Raw genomic sequence first — 19,145 nt, 5'->3', positions numbered from 1 at the left:
ATATTTTTTTTAAATGTTCATCGTTCTCATCTACCTCCATACCTTTTAATCTAATTTCCCAATTTACTTTAGCCAGCTCACCCCTCATACCCGTGTAATTGACTGCATTTAAGTCCAATACGCCAGTTCCGGACTTATGTACATCATCCTCAAACTTGAAGTGAAATTCCAAAATTTTGTGATCGCCCTTTCCCACATGACCTGTTACTATGAGATTACTAATTAACTCATTGTCTCATTACACAAGACAAGATTTAAAATAACATCTTCCCTGGTTAGATCCATGTTTAGGAAACTGTTTTGAATGCATTTCATGAACATATCCTCAAAGTTTTTGCTGTTTTCATTTGTTCAGTTATTTGGTTAAAGCTCCATGTGATCATTGCGCTGCCTTGGTAACAAGTTCCACTTATTTCTTGATTAAAACTCTGCCCAAAAGTATAGTTACTGTTAGGGGCCTATAAACTATGTGTTGGAGAGCGTGTCTGCCATCTCCTGGTCCCTTGATCCTATTCCCACTAAACTGCTGGTCATCTAACTTCCCTTCTTGGTTCCCATGTTAGCTTTTTTTCTTTTTTCTTTTAAAAATTTTAGAGTGCCCAATTCATTTTTTCCAATTAAGGAGCAATTTAGCGTGGCCAATCCACCTAGCCTGCACATCTTTGGGTTGTGGGGGTGAAACCCACGCAGACACGGGGGAGAATGTGCAAACTCCACACGGGCAGTGACCCAGAGCCGGGACCTCAGCGCCGTGATGCGGCAGTGCTAACCATTGCACTACTGTGCTGCCCCGGCTCCCATGTTAGTTGATATTGTTAATGTTTCTCTCTTTTCAGGTGCTGCCAACATCTTCTTCAAATGTCTCATCATGTCTCTCCTCAAGAAACTCCTATACTTTTAAACATCCCTTTCCTCTTCAACATGGTGTCGCCCTCCAATTATGAGCCCATCTTTCCTGAAACTGCGTATGTGAATCCTTCCAATCAGGTTTCTGCACTTGCCGCAGTACTGAAACACTTTAGTAACATCACAAATGACATCTTATGTGACTACGACAATGATAAACTATCCTGCCTCACGGTTCTTGACCTGCCTACAGCCTTTGACATCACCTGGCACCCACCCAAAGGATCACCTACAATGGAATTTCTTCATGTTCCTGCACCATCACCTCTGATACCACAAAGGATCTATTCTTGGCCTCCCTCCTATTTCGACATGCGTCCCAATTCTGTACAATTGAAGATATAGCATTCCCTGAGGTATCCTGATAACCAGCCTCTCCAATCACATACAGCTCCATGTATAACAGAAAGTTGCTTTCTCTGCAGCACCAATTGCGCTGATCTAGGTGTTAAGCTTTGACACAGGGTCGAACACAAGGATCTCCCTGCTGGGATTACGTTACAATGCCATCTTGTGCAACACCAAAACCTTACATATAACCTTCTCCTGTTGTGGAGCAGACTGTGTGGGTGGGGGCGTGGGCACAGGCCACGGTGCGATGGGAAATTGTTAAAAGGCCAAAATCAGACATTAGAAACATACATACCAAAGCAAAACATCTGCAGACAGTGGCGGACTGGGTCTAAAAATATTGGTTGCCAGGAGACAAAGGGGGCCCACCCACAACTACAATGCTATCATTTAATTTTCATAATGAATAAATAAAATTTTCAAAAAATACATATGGAAAAAGGGTACAATTAAAATTTTTGTGGAAAAAATGTGTATTTCTTAGTAATTACAGTGTACATGTACTGTACATATTACTGGCAGTAGATACCAAATGTAAATACAGAATGTTATAATTGAATTTTTTATTTTTTATTTTTTATTTTAAGTAATTGGTTGATATTTTTTAATAGTTTACTGCACAATTTACACATTAACAGATAATTCAAAAGCACAATAGAGCATTGCATGCAGTCCACTATATTAAGAGCAATTGTTTGTGTTCGCTAGATGATTGTGTGAATCTGCCAATAATTGCTTCTGCATCCAATTCATCTAACAATTCCTTTTGAATGGATAGCAACATGTATGACTCCAAATTCTCCTCAGACAGCGAATTTCTTAACCTTGTCTTTATGATCTTTAGCTTTGAAAATGTCCTCTCACATTGGACTTGAGTAACTGATAGTGTGCAGATGATTTTATAAAGTTCATAAAGGTTATCATATGCCTTGTCATGAAGTCTGTTGGATGCCAGAATTTTTAGTACACACAATGGGCAAGTGCTGCAAATTTTACAATTGTTGCAACTGGAATCCATATTCTCACCATCATTAAGCAATAGCTTTAATACATCAAAGTTTGAAGCAAAAGAAAACAATTCCAATATTACTTGATCTTTGCTGATTTGTGAAAACAGCTTAATAATACCTTCCAATGCTTCATCTTCAAGGCCCTTCTCTGCAATAGTTTTAAACTTTGCTGGGTCCAAGCAGGACAAATCTTTATACAACTGTTTGTGTTGTACAAAGCGTGATTCTAGTGACTGAACAATGCGATCCATTATTAGGTTAAACACATTTACTCGAAAATCAGCTAGAGAATCTGAGGAATTTCTTTCATCATCATTAAGCTAATCTGCCATTCTTTTCTTCTTCCTCTGCCTCTTAACTGGCAATGCTGTTTCCAACGCATCAATTTCCAATGTTTGATTTTCATCCATATTCATCTGTGAAACCCTGTCATTACATTTATTTACAAATTCCAAAGCCTTGCTGTGAACGTTATCAAATGTTCTTGTCTGTTCCTTCAACTTTGTTGTAGCTGAATCTACCAAACTCCATGCAGTAAACATATCTAAACCACTTTCTGTAGATAACTTGATAACGGGGTTGTAGTTTCAAATATATACAAGTAAGTAAATGCTGTCAATATGGTTTCAAACTTTAGAAGACTTTGAAGTAAAACATTTGCTTCATGTTTTGTTTTTGCATCAAACTTTTCTGAATCTTGTATCATTGATAAGCATGTCAATAGATTTACGAAAGTACCGGCAGCGGCATCATCAAAACGTCCAAATATAGTTGTTGCTGCATTGGATTTTCCTCACCATCTGGTCTCACCAATTAACTTTAATCGTTTCATTTTTTCTTGTCCTAGATGTTTTCCAACAACTTCTATCCATACAGCCATTCTCTTGTATGATGCTTTCACAAAAGTTGCTATATTCTGGAGCAAATTGAAAAAAGAAACTGCAGGCACACAACATTTTGTTGTTTCAGTTATCAACAAATTCAAGACATGGGCATAGCACCATATATGAACATGTTGATCAGCCACGTCAGCAATTTTACTTTGTAAACCATTATACTGGCCATGGTAGCTTGCAGCGCCATCTGTGCTATCAGATAAACATTTTTGGGAGTCAATTTTAAGATGCTGTAATGTTTCAATCAATAGATCAAAAAGTCCCTGTCCTGTACCATCATTACTTGGCACAACTGAAAGTAGTCGCTCACAGATAATATCTTTAAGTACATACCGAATAATAATGCTAAACTGATCGATGGATGAATTACCTTGTGTTGAATCAACCTGAATAGAATAATATTTTGCTTGAGAAACTTCATGACTAATTCTTTCTTGTATCATATTCTTCATAATTTTGATTAACATGTTTATAGTTGTTTTACTCAGGTATGTAACAAGTCCACCACGGCCTTTACTTTGAGCCTTTCCTTGTTGCTCTGATCGTTTGATTCTTTGTTTAGACTTGTTTTGCACTGCAGAAATGTGAGCTGCCATAATGGGGTCATATTTTGCCATCAACTGCACTGTAGCTAAAAAATTGCCATGATTCAGAACCTCATTATCTAGAGTGTAGGCCAATTCATTTCTGTGACCTCGAAAAGGAAGTGCTTGCTTGCCTAATATCTTTATGATGTCTATAATCCTCATGACAATACTTCTCTGCTTCAATACTTCTTCTTTCCTTTTAATTAGTGATGCTGCAAAACATTTATCTAAGGTGCCATCATTAACCACACTGATATATTGCTGAGCATTTCTGACATGTGTTGTTGTCGATTCATGTAAAGTCAAGCTCTGGCTAATACACCTGTAGTCACTAAAGCCACGTACAAAGGGTGATGGATTACAAGTGTTGGGAAACTCAAAGGCTAAGCAGTATGAACAATATAAGCATCTATTCTCTTTGTTATATGTTAGCCATTTTCTTGGGACTGAGTCATTCATAATTTTCTTATACAAACGAGCATCAAATAGCAGATCATCAAGTGGCTGAAGTGGATGTTCAGCAAAAAACTGTTTTAGCTTTGCTCGTGATGGATATTGGAAGATTCCAGTAATTGATCTTTCATTTTCTTGTGTAGGTTCATTTACAGGATGTGCTTCAGAAACCAAGTCATTTATGCTTGAAGGAATATCTGATTCCCTGTCACTAGTTGAAGCTATGTGTTCAGATGTTGCAACTACAGGCAGTACAGATACCGGAACAAGGAAGACAGAAGAAATATTGGGCCTGGGTTGATTAGTAATGGATGCACTTGTATTTGTCTCTACATTCAAAGTAGCTCTTCTCTGTTCTTGTAACTCGCATGTCATTGCATCATCACCATGAGCATTGTTTCTTGCTTCTTGATTATTTGTTGCAGAACTGGATATTGATGTGGATTGTGCTTGTGGTATTATAAACTCTGTAATAGGCCTGCATCGCTTGGCTGATTCCTTCCTTTCTGCTTCTTTTTGTTCTTTGCGTTTTAGTGACCCAGATTTATGTTTTTCTTTTCCATGCTGGTAGGGGTAATATTCCTGAAATAAAAACTTAATTAAAAATAGCCCACATTGGAAAAAATGAATATTGATAATTGCAAGAATAACTTGAAGGAACGCCAGATAAACCCCTACTTGATAAAAAATATAAATTAACTTACTTACACTTCAATAGGCTATGTTCATTAGTCAATACTATTGTGGCCTATGCAGCTTCAGAAGAGGAGACAATCCACTGTCCAGTGTTCACACCAGCAAGCAACTGAGACAACTGTTGAAAATTAGAAGTTTGGTCCGACTATAGTAAGACATTAAGAATGGTCCCACGACCAAAGTTAACATGTCCAGTTTGATACCAGTGTAGTGTTACAAGTCGCAACCCTTTGAGTTTACCGATCATGGCTTATCACTTCAATATCTTTGACCTCATCATTCGCAGTCAAAGGTACCGCTTCTCCTTTTCGGTGACCTCAAGGCCCTATGTATTGCTTGATATCCTTTCAAGTTCTGACCATCTCAAATCACGAACTGTGGGCGCGATTCTCCGCAAATGCGGCGAGTCGTAAAGGCTGCCGTGAAACTGGCTGTGTTTCACAGCAGCCTCCGTGCCCCCTCCCGGGACCCGATTCTTCCCCCCGGGCGGGGCTAGCAGCGGGGCCCCGTGAAGCACGGCATCGCGGCCTTAGCGACCATCGCTAAGTCCACGCGCCAAGCGTCACGCCGGCTGACGCACACGATGACGTCAGCCGCGCATGCGCGGGTTGGACAGCTCCAACCCGCACATGCGTGGATGACATCATCACGCAGACGCGTCAAACCCGCGCATGCGCGGGCCGTCATGCCCCTCAGCCACCCCGCGGACTGATCCTGCGGGGCGGCGGAAGAACAAATAGTGCGCGGGTATCGGACCCGCTGCCCGCGATCGGTACCCACCGATCGCAGGCCCATGCCACCCTTGGCACGTGCCAATCGGTGCCATGGTTGTCCGGGACGGCACTTTGCGGCCGTTTTCACGAACGGTGAGAGCAGGTGTGATTGCGTTCGTGAAAATGGCCGTAAAGGCCTAGGAACTCGGCCCATCGGCCTGGGGAGAATCGCTGTTCACCGTAAAAAACGGCGAGCAGCGATTCGTGTCGGGGGGCGGCCGTGGGGGGAGGGGGGGGGAGAATAGCGGGAGGGCGGGAAAAATGTCGGGAAGGCCCTCCCGCTATTCTCTGACCCGTCCTGGGCAGCGGAGAATCGCGCCCTGTAACTTTATCTTTAAATTCACACACTCTTGCTGAAAACGTGGATTTCCAACTATGTCCGACCCGGGTGAACCAGCCTCCCCCCCCCTCCCCACTCCTTTTCACATCCGCTTAACACTGCTTTGTTCCTTCATACACTGAGTGATTATTTGTTTGTTTCTTTATTGGATTTTTATTTGGTATTGCTCTTTTTAAAAACAATTATATTTTATTAAGTTAGAATACAAATCTCAGGAAAGAAGTTGGAGATTTATTTATCTAATTAATTATAACTTTTAAGGGCCCTTCAGAGATTCACGGGCCCCTTCTTGGCTCTCCGGGCCCCGGACCGATGTACCGGCTGAACCAAGACTACTGCTTGATATCCTTTGAAGCTGCCGACCATCTCAAATCACGAATTGTAACTTTATCTTTAAATTCACACACTCTTGCTGAAAACATGGAATTTCCATAATTATGCCCGACCCGGGCTCCCCTATTTCACATCCTTCCACTACCTCCCCTGCTTCGTTCCTTTTCATGCACTGCTTATTTGTGTCCTGTTCTTTTTTTTTTCTTATTCCTTTTTATTACTAAAACAGTTGTCTGTGTTTGTTTCTTTATTGCATTTTTATTTGATATAGGGGGCCCACTTAATCAGGGGCCCACTTGCCATCGGGCAAGCTGACACCCTGGCCAGTCCGCCACTGTCTGCAGATGCTGGAAAATTGAATTTTAAAAATGGAAAAACACTATAAATGCTCAGCAGGTCTGCAAGCATTTGATCAGAGACAAAAGCAGAGTTAATGATGAAACAGTCTGATGAAAGATCATCGACTTGAAACACTGTTCCTCTCTCTCCACCAACGCTGCCTGACCTGTTGAGTGTTTCCAGTATTCTCTGTTTTTGTATGAGAGCTTTGGTTTGAGGTGGGATGATACCAGAGCGATTAAAGAGGGGCAAAATGACAGCCATTTATTATTTAAACCCTTCACATCCAATGTGATCGTACATACAACTATTGGATAGGTCAAAGGTGCCATGTAGCTTTAAGAAATGATTAACAGAAGGTGGGAGAATGCAGATCGATAATGTGAGTAAGGAAACAGCTAAAGGGAAGGAAGATAGAGGTCAGAACTGAAGACAGAAGACAATTGAAGGTACATGGACAATCCATGGAAGCCACAATTGAATCACACTTTCAAGATATTCCAGTTCATAACCGTTCGCTGTATAAATATATTTTCTTTATGCAGTCCCTGGTTCTTTTGCCAGTCACTTTAAATCTATGACCTTTCTGCCATTTTGAACAGTTTCTGTATACCTACCAGACTCAGGCCTCCCATAATTGAACAAATTTCCTCATTGTCCTCTCTTTAAGAATGACAACCACAGTTTTGTTTTCCCCAATCCATCAACGCACCAAAAGTCCCTCATAAGGGGAACCAGTCTCCTAAATCTTTTCTGCATCCTCTCTAAAACCATCACACGCTTCCAAAAGTGTGGCGCTCAGAACTAGATTGAATACTCCAGTAGAGGCCAAACTGTTATTTTACAAAGATTCACCATAGCTTCCTGGCTTCTATATTCTATATGGATGCCACCGGCAGAGTGCAGAAGGCTGGTTGGGGGTCAGGGGAAACCTTTGGCTCCCAGTGACTGGCCCTCAGCAGCGAGTGGCTCGGGTGTGCAGCCCCCCGTGGTTGAGCTGCCTCCATGACTGTGGCAATGAACAGCCGCGATGCCCACAGATTCCATGTTGTTTTGCCGGTAAGATGTTCTATTCTCTGCCTTGCCGAGTTGTGAGCAATACCGTCGCCATGGTAACCACTGAACAGGGTGTATAATCACAGTCAGGCTGCCGACAGCCTCCTCCGCAGGAGAGGCTCCTTCAGGCCCAAACGCCAACCCTGCTGCAAACAGCCTCAATCACACACGCCGCCATTTCAGGCCATTCAGCCCGCCGGCTGGGGGAAGGCTGTCAGAACGCGGGGGGCGGACAATCTGAGCCGGGCCCATTTCTTACCTCCCACCACCACCAGGTGCTGACCCCCCCCCCCCCCCCCCCCACAACCAGGATCTGCCCCCCCCCCCCCCCAACCAGGATCTGCCCCCCCCCCAACCAGGTGCTGACCCCCCCCAACCAGGTGCTGACCCCCCCCCCAACCAGGATCTGCCCCCCCCCCAACCAGGCGCTGCCCCCCCCCACCAGGCGCTGACCCCCCCCCCCAACCAGGCGCTGACTCCCCCCAACCAGGTGCTGACCCCCCAACCAGGTGCTGACCCCCCCCCCCCCACCAGGTGCTGACCCCCCCAACCAGGTGCTGACCTCCCTAACCAGGTGCTGACCCCCCCCCCCCCCACCAGGTGCTGACCCCCCCAACCAGGTGCTGACCCCCCCAACCAGGTGCTGCCCCCCGCCCCAACCAGGTGCTGCCCCCCCCCCCCAACTGGATGCTGACCCCCCCCCCACCAGGTGCTGACCCCCCCAACCAGGTGCTGACCCCCCAACCAGGTGCTGACCCCCGCCCCAACCAGGTGCTGACCCCCCCCCAACCAGGTGCTGACCCCCCAAACCAGGTGCTGACCCCCCCAACCAGGTGCTGACCCCCCCCCAAACCAGGCGCTGACCTTCCCCTCCCCCACCAGGTGCTGACTCCACCCCACCAGGTGCTGACCCCCCACCAGGTGCTGACCCCCCCAGGTGCTGACCCCCCACCAGGTGCTGAGCCCCCCGCACCAGGTGCTGACCCCCCCCCCAACCAGGGGCTGACCCCCCCCCCACCAGGGGCTGACCCCCCCACCAGGTGCTGACCCCCCCAACCAGGTGCTGACACCCCACCCCCCACCAGGTACTGACCCCCCACCAGGTGTTGACCCCCCCACCAGGTGCTGACCCCCCACCAGGTGCTGACCCCCCCCACCAGGTGCTGACCCCCCCCCCCACCAGGTGCTGACTCCCCCCCCCAGGTGCTGACCCCCCCCCCCCAGGTGCTGACCCCCCCCCCCAATGTGCTGACCCCCCCAAGGTGCTGACCCCCCCAGGTGCTGACCCCGCCCACCAGGTGCTGACACCACCCCACTAGGTGCTGACCCCCCACCCAACCAGGTGCTGACCCCCCACCCAACCAGGTGCTGACCCCCCCCCCCAGGTGCTGACACCCCCATCAGGTGCTGACCCACTCCCCACCAGGTCCTGACTCCACACCACCAGGTGCCTACCCCCCCCCCCCCCACCGTGCTGACTCCACCCCACCAGGTGCTGACTCCACCCCACCAGGTGCTGACTCCACCCCACCAGGTGCTGACTCCACCCCACCAGGTGCCTACTCCCCCCCACCAGGTGCTGACTCCCCCCCCCACACCGTGCTGACTCCCCCACCCCTCCAACCAGGTGCTGACTCCCCCCCCACCAGGTGCTGACTCCCCCCCCCACCAGGTGCTGACTCCCCCCCAGGTGCTGACCCCCCCCAGGTGCTGACCCCCCCCCCAGGTGCTGACCCCCCCCCCCCAATGTGCTGACCCCCCCAAGGTGCTGACCCCCCAGGTGCTGACCCCGCCCACCAGGTGCTGACACCACCCCACTAGGTGCTGACCCCCCACCCAACCAGGTGCTGACCCCCCACCCAACCAGGTGCTGACCCCCCCCCCAGGTGCTGACCCCCCCCATCAGGTGCTGACCCACTCCCCACCAGGTCCTGACTCCACACCACCAGGTGCCTACCCCCCCCCCACCGTGCTGACTCCACCCCACCAGGTGCTGACTCCACCCCACCAGGTGCTGATTCCACCCCACCAGGTGCTGACTCCACCCCACCAGGTGCCTACTCCCCCCCACCAGGTGCTGACTCCCCCCCCCCACACCAAGTGCTGACTCCCCCACCCCTCCAACCAGGTGCTGACTCCCCCCCCACCAGGTGCTGACCCCCCCCCACCAGGTGCTGACTCCCCTCACCCCCCCAACCAGGTGCCTACTCCCCCCACCCCCCCAACCAGGTGCTGATTCCCCCCCCCCCCCCACACCAAGTGCTGACTCCCCCACCCCTCCAACCAGGTGCTGACTCCCCCCAACCAGGTGCTGACTCCCCCCACCCCCCCAACCAGGTGCTGACTCCCCCCACCCCCCCAACTAGGTGCTGGCTCCCCCCCCCAACCAGGTGCTGACTACCCCCCCAACCAGGTGCTGACTCCCCCCACCCCCCAACCAGGTGCTGACTACCCCCACCCCCCAAACAGGTGCTGACTCCCCCCACCCCCCAACCAGGTGCTGACTCCCCCCCCCCCCCCCAACCAGGTTCTGACTCCCCCCACCAGGTGCTGACTACCCCCACCCCCCCAACCAGGTGCTGACTACCCCCCACCAGTTGCAAACTCCCACCACTCCCCCCCAACCAGGTGCTGACTCCACCCCACCAGGTGCTGACTCCCCCCACCCCCCCCCAACCAGGTGCTGACTCCCCCCAACCAGGTGCTGACTCCCCCCAACCAGGTGCTGACTCCCCCCACCCCCCCCAACCAGTTGCTGACTCCCCCCACCCCCCCAACCAGTTGCTGACTACCCCCACCCCCCAACCAGGTGCTGACTCCCGCCCCCCAACCAGGTGCTGACTACCCCCACCCCCCCAAACAGGTGCTGACAACCCCCCCCCACCAGGTGCTGACTCCCCCAACCAGGTGCTGACCCCACCCCACCATGTGCTGACTCCCCCCCAACCAGGTGCTGACTCCCCCCACCCCCACCCAACCACGTTCTGACTCTCCCCACACCCCCAACTAGGTGCTGACTCCCCCACCCCACCCAACCAGGTGCTGACTCCCCCTACCCCCCCAACCAGGTGCTGACTCCCCCGCCCCAGGTGCTGACTCCCCCCACCCCCCAACCAGGTGCTGACTCCCCCGCCCCAGGTGCTGACTCCCCCCACCCCCCCCCAGGTGCTGACTCCCCCCCCCTCCCCAACCAGGTGCTGACTTCCCCCCCCCCCCCGACCAGATGCTGACTTCCCCCGCCCCAGGTGCTGATTATCTATCTCCCCCCTCCAAGGTGCATGTCTCTCCCCCCCCCCCCCCCCCACTCCGTAGGTGCTGACTACCACCCACCTCACGAGGGTGCTGACTCTGAATATATTTCCAGGAGCACCATCCCATTTAGGTGCCTCACACAAAGTGTCATTCTTAATATGAAATCTGTCTGTATCATCAGGACATTCCACTGCATGAGGCATTCCCAGGGATACAGTTCAGCCAGGGCCGCTGTTTAACCATCAGTCGCTGTCCCGCCCACCCTCCTGGCCTGTGTGTGGCTGTTGCACAAAGTATGAGCTCCCTGACCCAGCACCCGCACAGGACTCACCGAATGGCACAGGAAGCTCCCAGAGCGCTGGCCTTATTACGGACAGTTATGAGAGCAAAACAGGGCCTGGGTCAAGTGGGATTGACCGTCGCCTCCTGCTGTGTCTGTGTGGATAGGGACAAAGGGAAGTAGGCAGACCAGAATTGTACATAAACCGAGAGCGATTCAGAAAGGATCAGTTAACGATGAAATTGCACCCCAGTGAGAGTCAGTGTGTGTGGAACTGTGTCCCAGTGAGAGTCAGTGTGTGTGGAACTGTGTCCCAGTGAGAGTCAGTGTGTGTGGAACTGTATCCCAGTGAGAGTCAGTGTGTGTGGAACTGTATCCCAGTGAGAGTCAGTGTGTGTGGAACTGTATCCCAGTGAGAGTCAGTGTGTGTGGAACTGTGTCCCAGTGAGAGTCAGTGTGTGTGGAACTGTGTCCCAGTGAGAGTCAGTGTGTGTGGAACTGTGTCCCAGTGAGAGTCAGTGTGTGTGGAACTGTGTCGCAGTGAGAGTCAGTGTGTGTGGAACTGTGTCCCAGTGAGAGTCAGTGTGTGTGGAACTGTGTCCCAGTGAGAGTCAGTGTGTGTGGAACTGTGTCCCAGTGTGAGTCAGTGTGTGTGGAACTGTGTCCCAGTGAGAGTCAGTGTGTGTGGAACTGTGTCCCAGTGAGAGTCAATGTGTGTGGAACTGTGTCCCAGTGAGAGTCAGTGTGTGTGGAACTGTGCCCCAGTGAGAGTCAGTGTGTGTGGAACTGTGTCCCAGTGAGAGTCAGTGTGTGTGGAACTGTGTCCCAGTGAGAGTCAGTGTGTGTGTGGCACTGTGTCCCAGTGAGAGTCAGTGTGTGTGGAACTGTATCCCAGTGAGAGTCAGTGTGTGTGGAACTGTGTCCCAGTGAGAGTCAGTGTGTGGAACTGTATCCCAGTGAGAGTCAGTGTGTGTGGAACTGCGTCCCAGTGAGAGTCAGTGTGTGTGGAACTGTGTCCCAGTGAGAGTAGTGTGTGTGGAACTGTGTCGCAGTGAGAGTCAGTGTGTGTGGAACACTATCCAAGTGAGAGTCAGTGTGTGTGGAACTGTATCCCAGTGAGAGTCAGTGTGTGTGGAACTGTGTCCCAGTGAGAGTCAGTGTGTGTGGAACTGTATCCCAGTGAGAGTCAGTGTGTGTGGAACTGCGTCCCAGTGAGAGTCAGTGTGTGTGGAACTGTGTCCCAGTGAGAGTAGTGTGTGTGGAACTGTGTCGCAGTGAGAGTCAGTGTGTGTGGAACACTATCCAAGTGAGAGTCAGTGTGTGTGGAACTGTATCCCAGTGAGAGTCAGTGTGTGTGGAACTGTGCCCCAGTGAGAGTCAGTGTGTGTGGAACTGTGTCCCAGTGAGAGTCAGTGTGTGTGGAACTGTGTCCCAGTGAGAGTCAGTGTGTGTGGAACTGTGTCGCAGTGAGAGTCAGTGTGTGTGGAACTGTGTCCCAGTGAGAGTCAGTGTGTGTGGAACTGTGTCGCAGTGAGAGTCAGTGTGTGTGGAACTGTGTCCCAGTGAGAGTCAGTGAGTGTGGAACTGTGTCCCAGTGAGAGTCAGTGTGTGTGGAACTGTGTCCCAGTGAGAGTCGGTGTGTGTGTAACACTATCCCAGTGAGAGTCAGTGTGTGTGGAACACTATCCCAGTGAGAGTCAGTGTGTGTGGAACATTATCCCAGTGAGAGTCAGTGTGTGTGGAACTGTATCCCAGTGAGAGTCAGTGTGTGTGGAACTGTGTCCCAGTGAGAGTCAGTGTGTGTGGAACTGTGTCCCAGTGAGAGTCGGTGTGTGTGTAACACTATCCCAGTGAGAGTCAGTGTGTGTGGAACACTATCCCAGTGAGAGTCAGTGTTTGTGTAACACTATCCCAGTGAGAGTCAGTGTGTGTGGAACACTATCCCAGTGAGCAGTGTGCTTGGATCGCATTGTCCAGTGAGGCTAACGACTGTTCAAGAAGATGTGGGGGAAAGTAAAGTTAAATTTGCCTGGGTTTCTGCTGCTATTGGTCGGGTGTTTTCTCTACTGGGTACCTGACACTGGGAAACAATCTAAAAACTGAACCCTTCGGGAATACAATGAAGATTCCTTCTCAACCTGCAGCAACAAAATATCAATACTGAAACATCCAATAGCTCGCAGTGCAGAAATTAACTTCTTTTTTTAACGGTGTAACGTGGCTTGTGCTCTTTCTCTGTTAAATCGATGACAGTTTTAACGTTTACACAGGAGAACTGGATCAGACATGCAGAATCTGGGTGAGAAATGTATCGTACAAACGAGTCAAGCGCAGATTAAAATAATTCTCAATCTCACCCGCCTTCAAGGTAGACATTGCCGGTGGTACAGGAACAGTGAAGCTCCCCAGCGCACCCAAGCTGCTTCTCGCCTCTGCCTCTCACTCCAAGTGACAATCTTTCCCCCGTGTGGATGAGGAACTCTGACACATTTCTGCTCATTTCGCGCGAGCATGCTCAGAGAGTTTGAGGAGGGAGATGAAGGCTTCCCACCACGGTGCTATTTTTGGAAGCCAGTTTGTCATCACTGGTGCCAGGAGCTGCGGGCAGGCCTGAGAAAGCAGCTGAGTGACACAGCACCTCCACCAGAGTGCTCCCCAGCCGCCTCCAGCAAACATTCCTCACCCTGCCCAACTCAACTCGCTCTGTCTTTTGCGGTTAGTCCAAGGGCTGGGTTGGGGGGGGGGGGGGGGGGGGGGGTCCTTCATTAACCCTTTCCCTCTCAGCAGATAAAAACCCCATCGCATCTGGAGCGAGCTTTATTGGTGGTGGGTTATACATTTACACTGGCCCATCATTGAACTGTGGCTGACTCCAGCTCTCAATAGAGCCCACACTGTTAACTCCAACAATACCAAACTCTGAGCTCCATTTAGAGGGCGCAGAGGTGAACGGTCCGGTAACTCTTTGACCCGTGTGGCCAGACCTATTTTTACCATGGCTCCTAAACTTTCGCCGGCAGACTGCTTGCTGTGAGATGGAGAATCTCAATCAGGTCAGAGAGCGAGGCAGTGACACATTTCAGCCAATCTCCTCTGCACCCTCTCCCAGGCCTTGACATCCTGAAGGGTGGTACCCGAATTAGACACAAGATTCTAGCTAAGGCCTAGTCAGTGATTTACAAATATCTCGAATAACTTCCTTGCTTCTGTACTATTCTAGTCACTGTTGTCAGGTAGGAAACGCAGCAGCCAATACAGCAAACTCCCAACCATGAGCAATTTGACAATCATCAGATAATCATCTTCAAAAAAAATGCCATGGGATCTTATACATCTACCAGAGTGAGCAGATGGGACTTCAGTTTAATATCTCGCACAAAAGACAGCACTCTTGACGGTGCAGCAAGCCAGCTTTGATTTAAGTGCTCAATTCCTGGAGTGAGACTTGAACTTGGATTCAGAGGCAAGAGTACTACCAACTGAGCCATAGCTGCCTCTTAATAAAGCCCCCCCCCCCCCCCTCGCCAAAAACAGCCTCCTCAAATTGTCCTGCCTTTGTAAAGATTGTGTCCAGCTCTCTCGGTTTCTAGATCCTTTTCAAAATGATACAATTCAATTTGGCTTACCTCTCCTCATTCATTCTTCATGCCAAAAAGTGTCATTTCACACTTCTGTGTTAAATTTCATCTGCCATGTGTCTAGCCATTTCATCCATCTGTCTGTGCCCTTCTCAAGTCTGCTATTATCTTCCTCACTATTTACTACATTCCTGAATTGCCTTTCCTCTGAAGACTTTGAAATCACGCTCTATACAGGCCTGATCTAATATACAACAAAAAGACCAGTGGTCCTAATACCAACCGCTGAGGAACACCAGTGAATACGTCCCGCCTTTCCCCATGTCCCTTGATCCTTTTAGCCCCAAGAGCTGTATCCGGTTTCCTCCCAAAAGATGTGCTGTTAGGTGAATTGGGCATTCTTAATTCTCCCTCTTGTACCGTAACAGGCGCCGGAGTGTGGCGACTAGGGGATTTTCACAGTAACTTCATTGCAGTATTAATGTAAGCCTACTTGTGACAATAATAAAGATTATTATTATTAACTCCTTCTTGAAATTACACAACATTTTGGCCTCAACTACTTTCTGCGCTACTGAATTCCACAGATTCATCACTCTCTTGGTGAAGATTTTTTTCCCTACAACAATCCTAAAAGGTTTACCCCTTATCCTCAAACTATGACCCCTAGTTCTGGACTCTGCCACCATCGGAAACATTCTTTCTGCAGCTACCCTGTCTAATCCTGTTAGAATTTTATAAGTTTCTATGAGATCCCCTCTCACTCTTCTAAACTCCAATAAATATAATCCTTACTGACTTAGTCTCTCCTCATATGACAGTCTCGCCATCCAAGGAATCAGCCTGGTAAACCTTCGCTGCCCACTCTCCATATCAAGAATATCCTTCCTCAGATAAGAACACCAAAACTGCACACAATATTCCAGGTGTGGTCTCACCAATGCCCTATACAATTGTAGTAAAACATCCTCACTGCTATATTCAAATCCTCTCGCTATGAAGGCCAACATATCATTTGCCTTCTTTACTGTCTGCTATGCTTGTGCGCTTACTTACAGTGACTGATGCACAAGGGCACTAAACTCTCACTGAGTATCCATCTCTCTCAATTTACACCCTTTCAAATTATAATCTGCCTTCCTATTTTTGCTACTGAAGCGGATAACCTCACATTTATCTGCATTATACTGCATCTGCATTTGCCCACTCACTCAGCCTGTCCAAATCCCACTGAAGCATCTCTGCATCCTCCTCACAGCTCACCCAACTTTGTATCATCTGTAAATTTGAAGATTGGACATTTAGTTCTCTCGTCCAAATCATTAATATATACTGTGAACAGTTGGGTTTCGAGCGCTAACCCTGCAGTAACCCACTAGTCAATGTCTGCCAATTAGAAAAATACCCATTTATTCCAGTGTTTTGCTTCATGTTTGCTAACCAGCTTTTTTTCCATCTCAAGACACTACCAGCAATCCCATGCACTTTAACTTTACATAGTAATCTGCTCTGCGAGACCTTGTCAAAAGCCTTCTGAAAGTCTAAATAAATCACATTCACCAGTTCTCCCTGGTCAACCCTACTAGTTACATCTTCAAAGAATTCCAGTGGATTTGTCAAGCCTGCTTTTTTTTTTGTAAATCCATGCTGACGTTATCTGATTATACCACAGCTTTTCAAATGCTGTGCTCTGAAATCCTTGATAATGGACTCTAGCAACTTCCCTACTACCGACATTAGGCTCACTGGTCTATAGTTCCCTGGTTCCTCTCTACCTCCCTTCTGAACAGCATTAATCCACAGTATGACCATAAGCTGTTACTGTGGAGTCTAATGTTTTATTCTAGAGCAATATTGTATTTAACCATGAGCAAATATCCTGAAAGATTACTATGGAGTATTAGAGAATCTTACAGAACTGGTGGCTACGTGGCCCATCATGCCAGTACTGACTCTTTGAAAAGGATGTCCCATTGATCGCACTCCTCTGCTCTTTTCTCCACTGCCCTGAAAAGATTTCAATTTCAAGTATTTATACAGTTCTCTTTTGAAAGTTATAAATTAATCTGTTTCAATTGCCCTTTCTAGCAGTCCGTCCAGATCATAAAAACTCACTGTGTAAAACAATTACCCTCTTTTGTCCTGAAATCACTCTCCTCTAACTACTAACCTCATAGAATCATAGAATTGACAGTTTAGAAGGAGGCCATTTGGCCCATCAAGTCTGCACCAGCCCTTGTAAAGAGCACCCTACCTAAGCCTACGCAGGGCAATTTAGCATGGTCAATCCACCTAACCTGTACAGCTTTGGACTGTGGAGGGAAACCGGAGCACCCGGAGGAAACCCACACAGACACGGGGAGAACATGCAGACTGCACACAGACAGTGACCCAAGCCGGGAATCGAACCTGGGACCCTAGAGATGTGAAGCAACTGTGCTAACCACTGTGCTACTGTGCTGCCCTCTGAAATAGTTTATCTCTACTTACTCAGTCAAAACCCCTGATTTGGAACATTTCCATTAAATCTCCCCTTGAACCTCTCTGCTCTATGGAAAATAACCCCAACTTTTTCTAGTCTCTCCAAGTAATCAATATCGTTATCCCTCGTACCATTAAGGTAAATCCCTCCTGCATTCCTCAGACCCTGACATTCTTCCTGAAGTGTGGAGCCCAGTAGTCTTTGTCTCTATTTATGTTTATTCTTCTGCAAGGTATAACTGGTGGGTTGGGGTATCACACTGTGAAGTATTACTCTGGGGTACAAGTGTGGCATTTTCCCGCGGGCAGCATTGTGGATCAAAGTGCCTGTTTCAATTATGGAAGCTACCTGTTATAATTGGCAATCAATTCACTGCAAGTGCGTGATTCTCATCAGCCGAACCAGCAACTCCCACTCAAACTCGGATGTTGAACAAGGCCAGTGTGTGGGACACAACACGTGGGAGTGTTAACTCATCGAAACTGGGGACACATGTGAGGTGTCACTGGGTCCAGCAAAACAACCATTACACAAACATAATAGAAAATTAGTTGCAACATTAAGATCTGTAATAGCAACCGTTCAGTGTCATGGAAACCAGCTTAGCAACATGGTGATTCATCGTGTGCTCCATACAAAAATTTCCATACAATTCCAGAATCGCATCCATGGCCTGAGCTATCTATTCGGAAAATCAGTTCTCAGTTATTCATTCCATAATTGTATTGACACCAGATAGTGTGAACAAGAAAGGCATATATAAAGTGACAGAAAGAGTTTCAGCAGGGAGAGGAGTGAGGCTGAGGGGGGGTGTGTGGGACAGAGGGGGAGTGGGGCAGCGGGGGGAGTGGGGCAGAGGGGGAGTCGATCGGGGGGGGGGGTGGAGTAGAGCAGAGGATGCAATGGTGCAGAGTGGGACAGAGGTGGGATTGGGGCAGAGGGGGAGGGCGACAGAGGGGGTAATGGGCCAGGGGGAGGAGTGGGGCATAGCAGGGGGAGTGGGGCAGAGGGGGGGAAGGGGCCAGGGGGAATGGGGCAGAGAAGTGGAGAGTAGGGCAGAGAAGAGGGAGTGCGGCAGAGGGGGGAGTAAAGCAGAGGGGGGAGTGTAGCAGAGGGGGAGTGGGGCAGAGGGGGGTGTGGCGGAGGGGGAGTGGGGCAGAAGTGGAGCAAAGGGGGACTGGGGCAAAGGGAGGGGGAGTTGGGGAGAGGGTAAGAGGCAGGGGAGTAATGCAGAGGGTTGGGATTAGTGGGGTATAGGAAGGGGGAGTGGGAGAGTGAGGCAGGGGGTGTGGGGGAGGGGGAGTGGGGCAGGTGAGTAATGCAGAGGGGTAGGGTATAGGAAGGGGGGAGCGGGAGGGTGAGCAGGGGAGGGGTTGTGGAGGAGGGGGTGTGGGGCGGGGAGTAATGCAGAGGGTCGGGATTAGTGGGGTATAGGAAGCGGGGAGTGGGACAGTGAGGCTGGGGGAGGGGGATAGTGAGGCTGGGGGAGGGGGAGGGGGACAGTGAGGCTGGGGGAGGGGGACAGTGAGGCTGGGGGAGGGGGAGGGGGACAGTGAGGGAGGGGGAGGGGGACAGTGAGGCTGGGGGAGGGGGACAGTGAGGCAGGGGGAGGGGGACAGTGAGGCTGGGGGAGGGGGAGGGGGGCAGTGAGGCTGGGGGAGGGGGGACAGTGAGGCTGGGGGAGGGGGACAGTGAGGCTGGGGGAGGGGGAGGGGACAGTGAGGGAGGGGGAGGGGGACAGTGAGGCTGGGGGAGGGGGAGGGGGAGGGGGACAGTGAGGGGGAGGGGGACAGTGAGGGGGAGGGGGAGGGGG

At 49.8% G+C, this 19,145-nt stretch overlaps 1 protein-coding gene across 8 annotated transcripts in view; it reads right to left on the bottom strand.

Annotated features, from left to right (window-relative positions):
- Nucleotides 1–13,777, bottom strand: part of LOC119973464 (nascent polypeptide-associated complex subunit alpha, muscle-specific form-like) — a 124,994-nt gene extending 111,217 nt beyond the window's left edge. For 5 of the 8 annotated variants that reach the window (XM_038811652.1, XM_038811655.1, XM_038811653.1 and 2 more), the window contains exon 1: nt 13,630–13,777. In XM_038811652.1, coding sequence (XP_038667580.1) covers nt 13,630–13,648 — 19 coding nt within the window. In that variant the 5' untranslated portion in view covers nt 13,649–13,777. Of the gene's footprint in view, nt 1–7,301; nt 7,960–13,629 lie in introns of those variants that run through there. The other 3 variants (XM_038811659.1, XM_038811657.1, XM_038811658.1) reach the window with 3 other exon arrangements.
- Nucleotides 13,778–19,145: the final 5,368 nt, after the last annotated feature.

This window comes from Scyliorhinus canicula, chromosome 11, assembly GCF_902713615.1.
Source record: "Scyliorhinus canicula chromosome 11, sScyCan1.1, whole genome shotgun sequence".
Classification (NCBI taxonomy): Eukaryota; Metazoa; Chordata; class Chondrichthyes; order Carcharhiniformes; family Scyliorhinidae; genus Scyliorhinus; species Scyliorhinus canicula.
Note: the sequence above shows the minus strand (reverse complement) of the source record. Positions and strands in the feature narration are given on the sequence as shown.